This window comes from Saccopteryx bilineata, chromosome 1, assembly GCF_036850765.1.
Source record: "Saccopteryx bilineata isolate mSacBil1 chromosome 1, mSacBil1_pri_phased_curated, whole genome shotgun sequence".
Classification (NCBI taxonomy): domain Eukaryota; kingdom Metazoa; phylum Chordata; class Mammalia; order Chiroptera; family Emballonuridae; genus Saccopteryx; species Saccopteryx bilineata.
In genome coordinates, this window is record NC_089490.1 from 73318557 (window position 1) to 73335287 (window position 16731).

At 37.1% G+C, this 16731-nt stretch overlaps 1 protein-coding gene across 4 annotated transcripts in view; it reads right to left on the reverse strand.

Moving 5' to 3' along the window:
• Positions 1-224: 224 nt before the first annotated feature.
• COQ3 (coenzyme Q3, methyltransferase) overlaps positions 225-16731 on the reverse strand; it is a 32967-nt gene continuing 16460 nt past the window's right edge. Inside the window, exons 4-7 of one of the 4 annotated variants that reach the window (XM_066253033.1) lie at positions 15919-16018; positions 13647-13889; positions 1852-2011; positions 225-679 (exon numbers count right to left, since the gene is read on the reverse strand). In XM_066253033.1, the coding sequence (XP_066109130.1) occupies positions 468-679; positions 1852-2011; positions 13647-13889; positions 15919-16018 (715 nt within the window). In that variant the 3' untranslated portion in view covers positions 225-467. The remainder of the gene's footprint in view (positions 680-1851; positions 2012-13646; positions 13890-15918; positions 16019-16731) is intronic. The other 3 variants (XM_066253030.1, XM_066253032.1, XM_066253031.1) reach the window with 3 other exon arrangements.

Genomic DNA, 16731 nt, shown 5'->3' on the forward strand with positions numbered 1-16731 from the left:
TGGAAAAAATATCATTTATCTTCCCAAATATATGTGGTATAAAACTATATTTGGTTTTCATCAGTCAGAAGCAAAACTGTCTTTAACTAAAACCAAATAAAGAACATATATAATACAGATTTCTTTAAATTAAAATATATTACAGCATATATTTATGTGCATACATGCTGAAAAAATATATAAAATCTGTAAGACACAGTGAACTATGCACACCCCATTTATATAACAAAGGCTGAGAAATGTGAACTCCTAAATTGCACCATACCTAACACAAAAACACTTTATCAATACAATAATCCCTTGAAAGTAGCTATTGAATGAAATAACAAAAACTTTTATTCAAGGTTTTTAGCCCATTTTATTGATTTCTTTTCTGCACAATCCTCTATAAAAAATTAAACTGTATATTTTTTGTATTTGTAAACATCAGGCTTTTAAGCCATTTTACTACAGTTCTTAGAAACACTTCATTTCTTCAGCTCGTCACGCACACCTGGGCTGGCAGAGGCACTGGCCTGGAGCTCTTCTGCTTCCCCCTTTAAAACAAGCTCTGCAGGCCCTGGGTCCTCCTGTCTCACAGCATGGGCTGCATAGTTCAGGCTGGTATTCTCACTCCAATGCCAATAACCGGAGAAGGGGTTGTAGATCATTCCTACCACAGTCTGAACTGACAGACCATCTGAAAAACATATTACAAAGAACAGATTTAATAAATATTTACCTTCCAAGTGCCAAGAGTCTCATGCAACTCTGTGTGTAAAAAAGGATTCCTAACCCAATAAGCAGAAATACTCTGTAACCATGTGCTGAGCATTCCTTACTGCAACACAGAACTCTAACACCGACTGCTAGGGGTCAAATCCCGACTCTGGCATCTATTAGATGACCCTGGGCAAGTGACTTCACCTTTCTGAATTTCAGTTTTCTCACATGGACAGAATATATATCACAGAGTTGTTAGAATTAGGTGAGATATGTGTATAAAGTGCTTAGAATTTGGTAAGTACTCAATAAACATTAGCTGTTTTTAAAAAATACTTGCCAACAAGTGACTATTCCTATAAAGCATCTTTAAAATATTTTTTCTACTCTATTGTCAACTAAGTGAGTTGCAGAATTCTTTAGAACTTATGACACTGCATTAGACTAATAATATTCCAAGTAAAAGCCAGTTTAATGATACACTGTTTTATGAATAAAAAGCATGAGAGATACATGAGTCTAAGTACTTAACAGGAACACCAAATGCTAAGTAAATGAACGGAGAAACGTTATTACTTGACTGGAATTCAACACATCAATCCAATGCTCATGATGTGTAAAGTGGAGCCAGGCATTGCAGTGAGTCCAAAAGGAGATATACTATACTTTTGACTTCAAGGAACTTACAGGCCAGATAAGGGCTTAAAATACAAAAATATCATAATATAGGGCATGCTATAAGTAGTATAAAATACATAAAACATTACAAGGGAGTTCAAAATATATCTGACTATGGGGGTATGAGGAAAATTAGTATGTAAGATAAGCTGATACAAAGAGGGCTTCAAGAAGACTGTGTAAAATAATTGACATTTGTACCTCATTTTTAAACAGCTGAGGATAAACAGCCACAAAGCATTTACTGATCACCTATAATCTGCTTGGCCCTGGATTAGGCCACAGATGAGAAAGAAGTGGTATTTAATACTTCATCCCAGCCTCAAGGAGTCTAGTTGATGAGATGAAGCCAGTATCCAAGGAATTGTGGCCTACGTACGTAATTGAGTGCTAGGTTTTGTGGTTAATAATTTTAGGTACATGAAAAATTCAGCTAGGCTTTGTAAAATTTTTAAAATTCTTAGTACTTACTTGATTCCAGAATGCTTTCTAGTTTTTCAGGTGAAACAAATTTCTCCCAGGTATGAGTACCTTTTGGTACAATACCTGCAATTTGCTCTGAAAAAACAATTCCCAAGGCATAGGATAGCTGCGTTTTGTTAATTGTAGTAATAAATAAAGAACCACCAGGCTGAAAAATATATGTATAGAAGTAAAATTTTAAATGTCAGGAGCATCAGTTAGGTAAAGGCTTGGCTTTCCCCACCCTCCTCCTTCCTCCCAAATAAAGTGCAGTTAAGATACATAAATATATTTTGCCAAAATAGTATATTTTTCTCTTGGGAAATTCATTACTAAAGCCAGTCCACTATTGCTAGACTCACTGAATTTATACAACTGTGCTTACAACTCTTAAAAGTATACATTACTATGACTTATATTTATATATATTATATACATTGCTTTGTATATATCAAATACTTTATAATAAAAATATAGAAATGAGGTTAGGCTTCTCTTCCTTGATACATGTCCACATTTATGTTTTTATTTATTTACTTTTTTATTGATTGTAGAGAGAGAGGAAGGAGAGAGTAAGAGAGAGAGAGAGAAACATCAATTTGCTATTCCATTTATTTATGCATTCATTGGTTGACTGTTGTGTGTGCTCTGACCGGGATTGAACCTGCAACCTTGTGGTACTGGGACAAGCTCTAACCAACTGAGCCACTGAGCCAGAGCCTAATTTATGTTTTGACATGTGTCAACACTGTTCTCTTTGAGTGCTGAGTCTGTCTAACTTCTTCAGCACCACATCTTGTGCAGGAGAGTCAGTAATTGTTCTTTGACAAAAACATTAATGATTAAGGTCTGAAAAGATTTTTTGTTAATTTTATTAGTATAAAGAATATGAAGAGATCAAAATAAGCACTTTGGATGAATACATACTACTTATGCAACTGTTCAGTCTGCCATTTTTTAGTAACTATATTTATATTGTTTCTTATATTTACTCCCTAAAATGGCAAGGACATTAGCATCCCCCCCCCCTCTTTTACACATTCTTATTAGTGTGTTGAGGACAAAATGCCCAAGAGTTTCTTTAAAATAATCATTACTATATACAGGATGGGGCAAAAGTAGGTTTCAGTTGTTGGTATGGAAATTAATACAATAATTAATAAATAATAGTGAAAGTATAAACTCTCGTTCATGCCTGACCAGGTGGTGGCACAGTGTATACAGCATTGGCCTGGGACACTGAAAACCCAGGTTCAAAACTCTGCGGTTGCCAACTTAAGCATGGGCTCATCTGGCTTGAGCATGTGCTCACTGGCTTGAGTGTGGGGTCATCAGCTTGAACATGGGATCATAGATATGACTCCATGGTCTATGGCTTGAGCCAAAAGGTCTCTGGCTTGAAACTCAAGGTTGCTGGCTTGAGCACAGGTTGCTCACCTGGAGCACCCCCTCCCCCATCAAGGCACATATGAGAAAGCAATCAATAAAAAAATAAGGTGCCACAACTATGAGCTGATGATTCTCATCTCTATCCCTTCCTGTCTGTCTTGCCCCCCCTTGCTTAAAAAAAAGAAAAATACAAAGAACAACTCTGTTTTACATACTTACAACAGTAAACCTACTTTTGCCCCACCTGGTATGTACCTATATAGAAAAGAATATACCTCAAATACCACTGCAAACCAAAAATAGAAAAAAAGAGATTTGGCCCTGGCTGGTTAGCTCAGCAGTAGAGTGTTGGCCTGGCGTGTGGAAGTCCCAGGTTTGATTCCTGGTCAGGGCACATAGGAGAAGCACCCATCTGCTTCTCCACCCCTCTCCCTCTCCTTCCTCTCTGTCTCTTTCTTCCCCTTCCACAGCCAAGGCTCCATTGGAGCAAAGTTGGCTCAGGCACTGAGGACGGCTCCATGGCCCCCACCTCAGGTGCTAGAATGGCTCCAGCAGCAACGGAGCAATACCCAGATGGGCAGAGCATCGCCCCCTGGTGGGCATGCTGGGTGGATCCCCCTAGGGTGCATGCAGGAGTCTGTCTGACTGCCTCCCTGCTTCTAACTTCAGAAAAATACAAAAAAATAAAAGAGGCCTTGAAATATTGCCAAGTACATTTAAATGAAATCTAAAATACCAAACACTATTTCATCACACACTGTAACTTTTCTCTGAGAAATTCCAGTTTTCTAAAATACTTTCTTGAAAATCACTATGTGTCAGCTATGTCTTAATAGAGCTAGGGGAAAAAATTGTTAAAAGTCGGGGAAACTAGGTGAAGCATCTGTGTGAATGCTCGGTATTATTTTTGCAACTCTTCTGTTAACTCTAAAATTATTCAAAAGAAAAAAAGGTCTTTACAAAGCTCTGTTTGGTCCAGTGGATAGAGCATTGACCTGGAGTATGAACATCCCGGGTTCAATTCCTGGTCAGAGCACACAAGAAAAGTGATCATCTGCTTCTCTTCCCCTCCATTTTCTCCTTCTCTTCTTCTTCTCCTCTTGCAGCCACTGGCTCAACTTGTACAAGCATCGGCCTCAGACACTGATTTAGGTATTGGCCCCAGACAGGTTTGCCAGGTGGATCACAGTCGGGGCCCATGAGAAAGTCTGTCTTTATATCTTCCCTCCTCTCACTTAAAAAAAAAAAAGCTCTACTTAGGAAAAGGCTAAGTATTGCATTCTTTTAGCTCTTGACCTTATGGTGTTAGCTCTTAAATACATAAACAACAGAGGCAATATAGTAATAATAATATTAATAAAACCTTAGGGCCTGATGGTGGTACAGTGGAAAAAGTGTCGACTTGGACTGCTGAGGTTGCTGTTCTAAACCCTGGGTTTGCCTGGTTAAGGCACATATGGGAAGCAACTACGAGTTGATACTTCCTGCTTCTCTCCTCTCTCCCCCCCATCTAAATATCAACAAATAAAATTTTAAAATAATAATACTTTAAAGAAATTTATTTTTAAAAAAATTGGAACTACTTTCAGAGGACTAAGTCTGTGGCAAATTATATAAGCATAATAATGTAACGGGAAAAAACAGATTTGGAATCAAAAGATGTAGGTTTAAACTCCACTTTAGTACCTAGTGACCTTTGACTTAAAGACAAAATGACCTTTGACATCTCCTAAATTCCGACCTTCATTGGTCAAAGACGGTTATAACAGAGTGACATCAAAGAAATGGAGCCGTGAAGGGTGCTCCCGATATCTCCCCTTGAAATTTCAACAAATTCAACAACTAGAGACAGAGAAAAAAATCTCAGGAGCACCTGAAATATATACACACGAGACAAAGGTATGATTGGGCGAAAATAACCCACTCTGAAGGAAATAAGACGGAGAACTGAGTATTTCACTTTCCTCACTAATCTGAGGAAGGAATGCTTTCATCTGGAACCAAGCAAAGCAGAGGGTCTGGGGCAGAGGGAAGGAGCAGGGCTAGGGTGGATGATCAAACAGAGGAGAGAAAGCGCTGGCTCTGCCTGAGATCACGGACACAGGGTGAGCACAGGCGGCAGGCTCTGACAAAAGTTACTGGTGCGGGGTGCCCGCGGGAGCTGGCACTGGTGATGGCAGCTTTGTGCACACCCAACTTTGTGATTGCGGGCAGTGTGCAAGTGGCTCCGCCTGGCACCTCTGGTGTGGGCACATGCACTCGCAAGCAGGAGGGCTTAGCCTGAGATTATCAGCAGTGGACATCTGTGTGGGCTGTTGCCAGCATCTCTGTGTATTCCTGGCTCGAGGACCAACAGCAAGAGAAGTGCGCAAGGGCCAGGATCCCTAGGCCTGGACCTGTCTGGGTGGGGTACCTCCACCAGGCCGATACAGGTTTCTTTTTTTTTTTTTTTAACCACATTTAAAAATTATTTTTATTCATTTATTTTTAGATTTTATTTCTTCATTTTAGAGAGGAGACAGAGAGAGAGAGAGAGTGAGAGACAGAGAGACAGAGATAGAAGGGAGGGAGAAGCAGAAAGCATCAACTCCCATATATGCCTCGACCAGGGAAGCCCGGGGTTTCGAACTGGCGACCTCAGTGTTTCAGGTCGATGCTTTTACCCACTGCGCCACTGCAGGTCAGGACCCGATACAGGTTTCAAAGGCCATTCCTGCATTCCTGGCTCTGACTGAGATCACAGGCGCTGTGTGTCTCTAAGTGGAGAAAAGCAGACCTCCGTGTGCACCACTGAAGTCCTGGGGGCTGAGTGCGCACGTGGCTTGCTGCAGGTTACCAAACAGGGCACAAGGAAGAAGCCTGTGAAGATTACACCCACAGAGCGCTGAGGCATACTAGACGTGCCTGGGGGCCCTTAGAAAGGTGCTTGATCTGCAATCAGATCCCAGCCCTCCCTGCTCTTGCTGGCAGCTCTGGTTGGCACAGCCTTACCCAGAACTGTGCTTTGAGCAGTACTGGAGGAAGGACCTGGCCACTCTTAGAGTCTCTTCCTCTGCAAGCAGTGGTTGGGGCGAAACTTACAGCTAAGTCCCCAGGTTGCTAGCTAAGTGGGGAGAGACATGACAGGCATCTGGAAAACTAACTGAGACTTCAACTGTCAGAGCCTCCAAGCCCTAACAAGCCTCATCTACCAAGGAGACTGAGGCCTAGCATACGTTATTGCCATAGTGACACAACAGCAAACCTCTGCTCAAGAGCCTGTAGTACAGTGCCACCTGCCGAAAAAAAAACAAAGCTACCTCTCAAAACTAGGAAAACCATACATACATTTTTTATAACATTTTATATATTTTTTGTCCATTTTGGCTATTTTATCTTCTTTCTGTTTTATTCTTTCCTTTTCCTTTTGAACTTCATTATCCATAGTTGTTACATTTTTCATTCTTGTTTTTTAATGAGGGTTTCATTTCAAAAACCTTTACTTTTTTTTTCTTTTTCTTTTTCTCTCATTCAATTGTCATCAACATATTATTTTATTTTGGATTCATATTTTTCTTTGTGGCATTTTGCATGGTTTTGACTTCATTTTTTATCTCTTTTGTCATTTTTCCTGTTCCATGTTCTCTGTAGTTTTTGTTCCACTTATCATTAGAGAATTTTAATTTTTAATTTTTTCATTGTATTGTTTCTATTTTTATTTAATTTTTAAAATTATCTCTTATTAGTGTTATTAACAACACAACTCTCAAATGCCATTAAGGAAAAAGAAATCAAATATCATGGATACAAAAGACAGAGATGTAGCTCAGATAGATGATAAAAAAATCTCTAGAAAAAATTTCAATTGTTTGAAAACCTTGGAGTTAAATGACAGAGAATTAAAAATTGAAGTCCTAAAATTACTCAGAGAAATACAAGAAAGCATGGAAAATCAATTTAGAGTACTCAAAAAACAATTCAATGAACAAAAAGAATACTTCACCAAGAAAATTGAAACTTTCAAAATGAACCAAATAGAGATGAAAAACTCAATATATGAACTAAAAAATGAGGTAACAAGCTTAGCTAATAGAACAGGCCAGATAGAGGAGAGAATTAGTGATTTAGAAGACAGGCAACTAGAGATATTACAGAGAGGAGAGAGACTCACGACTTAAAAAAAAAATGAGAAAGCCCTACAGGAATTGTCTGACTCCATCAGAAAGACCAACATAGGAATAATGGGTATATCAAAAGGAGGAGAGAGAGAAAATGGAATGGAGAACATACTCAAACAAATAATCGTTGAGAATTTCCCAAGCCTGTAGAAAGCATTAGAGCCCCGAATCCAAGAAGCAAACAGAACACCAAGTTACCTTAACCCAAACAGACCTACTCCAGGACACACTGTAATGAAATTATCACAAACCAATGACAAAGAAAAAATCCTCAAGGCAGCCAGGGAAAAGAAGAATATAACATATAAAGAAAGGCCCAATAGACTATCACCAGATTTCTCAGCAGAAACTCTATAAGCCAGAAGACAGTGGACCCCAATATTTAAAGTACTAAAAGAGAGGAAATTCTGGCAAATATTATATCCATCAAAGCTATCCTTCAAATACAAAGGGGAAATAAACTTTCAAAGATGTAGAAAAGATGAGAAAATTTATCACCAGAAAACTCCCACTTCAGGAAATACTAAAGGGAGTTATCCGGCCAGATACAAAGAACAAAACAAAACAAAATTATAAGTAAAAGCTCCAACAAAATCACAATAAAAACAAGATTAATCTGTGACAACAAAAACAAAATAGGAGAGAAGACAAAGATTGACAGTAGCAAAGGAGGATGGAATGCAGAAGCACTCATGAGATAATGTACTACAATGAATATGATATATATCCTTTTTATTACCTAATGGTAACCACCCCTGAAAAAACCACTACAGAAACACATGGCTTAGAAAAAAGAAGAAACAGAGGAAAGAAGTATGTAATACAACCAAACAAAAATAAATAACAGAAAAACAAAAGAGAAGAACCATACAAGATATAGACATATCAGAAAGCAATATATAAAATGGCGATTGGAAACCCTCAAGTGTCAATAATTACATTAAATGTAAATGGATTGGATTGAACTCACCAATAAAAAGACACAGAGTAGCAGAGTAGATCAAAAAAGAAAAAACAACTGTATGCTGCCTTCAAGAAACACATCTAAGCTACAAGGATAAAAACAAATTCAAAGTGAAAGGTTGGGAAACAATTCTCCAAGAAAATAACATCCAAAGAAAAGCAGGTGTAGCCATACTCATATCTAACAATGCTTATTACAAGACAGGAAAGGTAAGCAGAGATAAAGATGGTCATTTCATAATGATAAAGGGGACAATGAATCACGAAGACATAACATTCTTAATATACATGCACCAAACCAAGGAGCACCAAAGTATATAAGACATCTACTAACTGGTCTAAAAATAAAAACTGACAAAAATACAATCATACTGGGAAAACTCAATACACCACTGATGGCCATACATCATTCATGCAAACAGAAAAATAAATATAAAATTTGGGCCTTAAACAAAAACAACAGAACAATTGGATATGATAGACATCGACAGGACATTTCATCCCAAAACGTCAGAGTATACATTTTTCTCCAATGTACATGAAACATTCTCAAGAACTGACCATATGCTGGGCCACAAAACTAACATCAACAAATTCAAAAAGACTGAAATTATACCAAGCATATTCTCTGATCATAAAGCTTTGAAACTAGAATTCAACTGCAAAAAAGAAGTAAACAAACCAACAAAACTGTGGAAATTAAACAACATGCTTCTAAAAAATGAATGGGTCAAAGAAGAAATAAAAGCAAGATCAAAAGATACATACGGACAAACGAAAATGACAATATAACATATCAGAATCTCTGGGATGCAGCAAAAGCAGTAATAAGAGGGAAGTCCATATCACTACAGGCTTATATGAAAAAATAAGAGATAGCTCAAGTAAACAACTTAACATCACATCTTAAGGAACTTGAAAAAGAAAGAACAAAGGCAACTCAAAACCAGCAGAAGAAAGGAAATAATAAAAATCAGAGCAGAAGTAAATGAAATACAGAACAGAAAAACTATAGAAAAAAATCAATAAAACAAGGAGCTGGTTCTTTGAAAAGATCAACAAAATTGACAAACCTTTGGCAAGATTCACTAAAAAAAAAAGAGAAAGAACTCATATAAACAAAATCCAAAATGAAAGGGGAGAAATCACCACAGGTACCATAGATATATAAAATATTATCGTAGAAACCTATGAAGAATTATATGCCACCAAATTTAACAATCTAGAAGAAATGGATAAATTTCTAGAACAATAAAATCTTCCTAGACTGAGTCATGAAGAAGTAGATAGCCTAAACAGACCCATAAGCAGGGAGGAAATAGAAACAACTATCAAAAACCTCCCCCAAAATATATAAAAGTCCAGGACCAGATGGTTATACTAGTGAATTCTATCAAACATTCAAAGAAGACTTGGTTCCTATCTACTCAAAGTCTTCCAAATAATTGAAGAAGAAGCAATACTTCCAAACACATTTTATGAGGCCAACATAACCCTCATACCAAAACCTGGCAAGGACAATCCCAAAAAAGAAAACTGCAGAGCAATATCTCTAATGAATACAAAAGCTAAATTCCTAAATGAAATACTAGCAAATCAAATACAACAACTCATAAAAAAAACAACTCATCAAGATTAAGTGAGATTCATCTCGGAATCACAAAGATGGTTCAACATACGTAAAACAGTTAACGTAATACACCATATCAACAAAACAAAGAACAAAAACTATGTGATCCTATCAATAGAAGCACAAAAGACATTTGATAAAATACAACATGATTTTATGTTTAAAACACTCAACAAATGGGTATAGAAGTAAACTATCTCAACATAATATAGGCTATTTATGACAAACCATCAGCTAACATTGTACATATTAAATGGCAAAAAAATTGAAGACTTTTTCTCTAAATTCAGGAACAGGACAAGGCTGCCCACTCCCTCCACTCTTATTCAATATAGTGCTGGAAGTTCTAGCCAGAGCAATCAGACAAGAGAAAGAAATAAAAGGCATTCATATTGGGAAAGAAGAACTACAGGTTTCATGTTTTACAGATGATATGATCCTGTACATCGAAAACCCCAAAGACTCCACAAAAAGACTATTAGAAACAATAAACCAATACAGTAAGGTCACAGGATACAAAATTAATATACAGAAGTCTATTGCCTTCCTATATGCCAACAATACAACATAAGAAAACAAACTCAAAAGAAAAGAATACCTTTTATGGTTGCACCAAAATAAATAAAATACCTAAGAATAAACATAACAAAGAATGTAAAGGACTCATATAATGAAAAAAACAAAGCACTGTTAAGGGAAATCGAAAAAGATACAATAAAATAAAAAAATATTCCTTGTTCTTAGATAGGAAGAGTAAATATAGTCAAAATGACCATATTACTCAAAGCAGTATACAAATTTAATGCAATTCCCATTAAAATTCCAATGTCATTTTTTAAAGAAATGGAAGAAAAAATCATCAGGTTATTTAGAACTATAAAAACCCCGAATAGCCAAAGTAATCCTAAGGAAAAAGAACAAAGCTGGAGGCATTACAATACCTGACTTCAAATTATATTATAGAGCCACGACAATCAAAACAGCATGGTATTGACAGAAAAATAGACACTCAGACCAATGGAACAGAATAGTGAGCCCAGAAATAAAACCACATATGTATGGTCAAATCATCTTTGATAAAGAAGCCAAAAACACACAACACAGAAAAGAAAGTCTCTTCAATAAATGGTGCTGGAAAAACTGAAGAGCCACATGCAAAAGAATGAAACTTGACTACAGTTTGTCCCCTTGTACCAAAATTAATTCAAAATGGATCAAAGACCTAAATATAAGACCTGAAACAATAAATTACATAGAAGAAAACATAGGTACTAAACTCATGGACCTTGGCCATAAAGAACATTTTATGAATTTGACTCTAAAGGCAAGGAAAGTGAAGGCAAAGATAAATGAATGGGACTACATCAGACTAAGAAGCTTTTGCACAGCAAAAGAAACTGACAACAAAACAGACAGCCAATTAAATGGGAGATGATATTTCCAAACAACAGCACAGATAAGGGCCTAATATCCAAAATATACAAAGAACTCACAAAACTCAACAATAGCCCTGGCTGGTCGGCTCAATGGTACAGCGTCGGCCCGGCGTGTAGAAGTCCTGGGTTTGATTCCCAGTCAGGGTGCACAGGAGAAGTGCCCATCTGTGTCTCCACCCTTCCCCCTCTCCTTTCTATCTCTCTCTTCCCCTCCTGCAGCCAAGGCTCCATTGGAGCAAAGTTGGCCCATGCGCTGAAGATAGCTCCATGGCCTCCACCTCAGGCGCTATGGCTCTGGTTGAAATGAAGAAACGACCCAGATGGGCCGAATATTGCCCCCTAGTGGGTATGCCTGGTGGATTCTGGTCAGGCGCATGCTGGAGTCTGTCAGTCTCCCTCCTCATTTCTCACTTTGGAAAAAAAAAGCAAACAAACAAACAAAAACAACTCAACAACAAATAAGCAAACAATCCAATTAAAAAATGGGAAGAGGATATGAACGGACACTTCTCCCCGAAAAAATACAAATAGCCTAAAGATATATGAAAAGATGCTCATCTTCACTTCTTCACTAGCTATTAGAGAAATGCAAATCAAAACTACAATAAGCCCTGGCCGGTTGGCTCAGTGGTAGAGCGTCAGCCTGGCATGCAGGAGTCCCCGGTTCGATTCCCGGCCAGGGCACACAAGAGAAGCACCCATCTGCTTCTCCACCCTTCCCCCTTTCCTTCCTCTCTGTCTCTCTCTTCCCTTCCCGCAGCCGAGGCTCCATTGGAGCAAAGTTGGCCCGGGCGCTGAGAATGGCTCTGCGGCCTCTGCCTCAGGTATTAGAGTGGCTCTGGTCGCAACAGAGCAACACCCCAGATGGGCAGAGCATCGCCCCCTGGTGGGCGTGCCGGGTGGATCCCAGTCGGGCGCATGCGGTAGTCTGACTGCCTCCCTGTTTCTGGCTTCGGAAAAATACAAAAAAAAAAAAAAAAATACTACAATAAGATACCACCTCACACCTGTTAGATTAGCTATTATCAACAAGACAGGTAACAACAAGTGTTGGAGAGGCTGTGGAGAAAAAGGAACTCTCATCCAGTGTTGGTGGGAATGTAAAGTAGTACAATCATTATGGAAGAAAGTATGGTGGTTCCTCAAAAAATTAAAACTAGAACTACCATATGACCCAGCAATCCCTCTACTGGGTATATACCCCCAAAACTCAAAAACACTGATACATAAAGACACATGCAGCCCCATTGTCACTGCAGCATTGTTCACAGTGGCCAAGACATGGAAACAACCAAAAAGTCTTTCAATAGAAGATAGGATAAAGAAGATGTGGTAAATATACACTATGGAATACTACTCAGCCATAAGAAATGATGACATCGGATCATTTACGACAACATGGATGGACCTTGATAACATTATACTGAGTGAAATAAGTATATCATAAAAAACTAAGAACTATATGATTCCATACATAGGAGGGACATAAAAATGAGACCCATGGACATGGACAATAGTGCAGTGGTTACCAGCAGGTGGGGAAGGGTGGAGAGGGAGGGGATGGGAGGAGAAGAGAGGCATAAATAAAACCAAATAAAAGGTGACGGAGGGCAATTTGACTTTGGGTGATGGGTATACAACATAATTCAATGTCAAAATGATCTGGAAATGTTTTCTCTGAATCTAATCAATCAATGTCACCCCATTACAATTAATTGTCTAAATTTAAAAAAAAAGTCATAAAAATGCCTGCCTTACCTTCCTAATCTGGTTGAAGGTCAGATCAAGTGAGATCATATGTATTAAGTATTATTTTATAAACTGAAAACTGTTATACATATCACATACAGAGTACTTAACAAATGCTATGTCAATTTATGCTAATAATGATTTTTAAATAGTAATCCAAACCAATTTCTTAGTAATTGCCATTCATTGTCCATTAGGTATTTACTCTAGACCATACCAATGGAAGAACACCACTGTAAGTCTATTGGTGGTTGTATAATATTCAGTGCCAACATTTTTCAAGCTCCCTCAACATCAAGACATTGGGTCTAGAAAACTCCAGTAATGGGGGTAAAAACTGAGAGGCAGAAGTCAACTCCAGTGGAGATGCTGTCCCCTAGTCCTGGCTTCCTAGTTTCAAATATTATGAAACAGTTATTGCTATGGATACATATACACACTGACAAGAAAAATCAAACAAGTAAACTCCATAAGTCTTACTTTTAACACTTGACAACAGCACTGTATAAATGTTTCTAGATCAAGCACATGTTCTATAACTTCAGAAGCTACAACAGCATCAAATGTTTCCGCAGTTTCTTCCACGATATCTTCCAGGGAACATGCTTTGTACTCTACTCTCGTATCCAAGACTGGATCAAATGATTTATGGTGCTGAGCTGTTTTAATGTTCTCATCCACAGGATCAATTCCAATAACTGAAGCCCCAAGCCGCCCTAGAGGCTAATGGTATAAAAAAAAATGTTACCCTCAGGAAGAAAATAGAACACATGTTAGCAATAAAAAGCTTATTAAAAAGGCAACAAAATTAACCATGAGGGGATATTACTGAAAATCGTTTATGGAAACGTGGATATTCATTATCATTTTCTCTAGCTTGTACACATTGAAAATTTCTACAATAAAAAAGTTTATTCGTATCCTGCTGACTACACCAAAAAAAAAAAAAAAAAAGCTTAAAAGTAAGAACAATGACCGCAACAACAAAAAACTCATCAATTACTTAAGAACAGTGAAAAATATTGTCTATATTCTCTAGGTACATTTAACATGCAGATAGTACAGTATTGATATATTTAAAGTGTAATAAATGTAACTTATTGTAAAAACAGCAAAATTTTCTGGTATTTAAAATGTCTAAGGAACAATTTTTTCTTGATAGCTTTTTCTGCAACTGACTAGAAGTGAATTTTCATAGCTGTCTTCTTTCAACTTTTATATTCAATCACTTTCCAAAAATACCCGTTTTAAAACACAGCCTTGATATTTATCAAAACTTGCATAGTGTTTATTTTACAACTCTTTAGTCAATAAGTGAAAAATATAAATCAAATTATTTTAACTTGAGACATAAGATCTGCAGTAATACACGGAGAAGATTGTAGAACACATACGTAGTAAGATTTTACTCATTTATAATCTGATACACCGTCTATTCTTAATTCTAAGAAATGTATTTTCACATATGTTACATTTCCTGATATGACTGATGTCAGAGAAACCAGACCACTGCCATATGAAGAACACATTTCTCTGCACGGGGAAACAGCTATGCATCCAAGGCTCCTGCCAGGCTCCTCCCAGCTTGCTGTTATGGACCTCCACAATACCACATCCCAATGAACCTTCACTTACATTTATATCCTATACCATTGCGTAAAATATCTTTCAAATATCAGATTATAATGTAGCATTGAAACAAAAAGTTACTGTGTGGAAAGAATACAAAATAGATTACTATAAAATAAAGCAAATTTTCACAGAGAGAATGAAGTCTTCCAAGTACCCCATGAGATGGGAAGAGCCCCACAGACAGACAAAACTGTTCATTTTTGATACTGAAGCAGAGACAAACGGACCGCTTATTGTGGCATCTAAACCTCTGAACATTGCCTGATCTCTTGGGAGAGAAGAGACAACATGATTTCCAAAGCTATTCGAATGACTACTGCTTCATATTTGTGTTAAAAAAAAAAATCCCTCACTATAATTTTCTGTATTTGTTATATTTTTTAAGAAAATATTATTTTTAGAATAATAAAAATAGTAAAAACATTACTTTTTATTTTAGGAAGAGAGAAATATCAATTTGTTGCATCACTTATTTACACATTCATTGATTCTTTTTTATTTGAAAGAAAGAAGGGAAGGGGAGAGAGAGAGAGGCATAAACTCATTCCACTTAGTTGTGTCACTGATTACTTCTCACATGTGCCCTAGCCAGGGCTCAAACTGGCAACCCCTGGATCCAACCAGCAACCTTCGTGCTACAGAAAGACATTCTATCTACTGCGCCACCAGTGAGGGGACAAATGATTCTTGTATGTGCCCTAAACGGACCAATCCCACAACCTTGGCGTTTCAGGAAGACACTTGAGCTACTTGGCCAGGGTTCAAAAACATCAGCCATTTTTTAATGAAAAATATTATTTGTTAAAAGGATAAATAAGCCTGAACAGGTGGTGGCGCAGTGGATAGCCAGCCTGGGATGCAGAGGACCCAGGATGAAACCCCAAGGTCGCCAGTTGGAGCACAGGGTCACTGACTTAGCATGGGATCACAGACATGACCACATGGTCGCTGGATTGAGCCCAAAGGTCAGTGGCTTGAGCCCAAAGGTCACTGGCTTGAAGCCCAAGGTTGCTGACTTGCACAAGGGGTCAAAAAAAAAAAAAAGGATAAATGAGGCATAAGTCCACTTTTAATTTTTTTTTCCCAGTTAAAAATGGCAGGAAAATTATAAATCACTTACTTCAGTTAACAATCCACCACCACAGCCAACATCTAGAATCTTCATCCCAGACAAAGGTTTTCCTGGTTGGTGATTATGAATTGTTTTTAAAAGATTGTCTCTTTTTAAAAAATTTAAAACATATAAAAATTAATTTTATCAATTAAGTCTTAAAAATGTACAATTTTCAATGAAATACTAAACTCTCATTTTAATTGGTTTATTGATTTTTGGGAGTAAACAGACCTTTCATTTTCAGCATTAAATAATTATGTTTAATTTATAAGATAGTTTTAATAATCAAAAGCAAAGCTCTTGAAATAATCTAGAGATAATGACAATTATTTTAGTCATGATCAAAAAAAAGAACTTTAAAAATAACCTAGTTTAGATTAATCTAATTTATTTGCTTGAGATATCACATCACCTATTGGCTACATGGTCAGTACTTGCCACACCCATTTCGTGTCTGCAACAAATAGGTTATTTAACAGGGCTCAGGAGAAGCAGATTAGAAATCTGTATTTTCAGAATTTGCCCATATTTCCTTCTAACTTGAGCCTCTTTTAAACTCCTAAGTTAGTGGTGTTTTCATAATCATGTATCAGGCATCCAAAATAGGTAAACTTAACTTTAAGATAATCATAGTAATACTTTACCACATAAACACCTCATGTATGTGAACACACCCACACTCACACAGATAGATATATACCTAACAGTATTATAAACTAAACTTTTAAGTTGGACTACATATGAATTTTAATTATACCCACATTAAAATAAATGTTATATATAATAAAGATATCTTAGGATATCTTTTATTGCTATTAA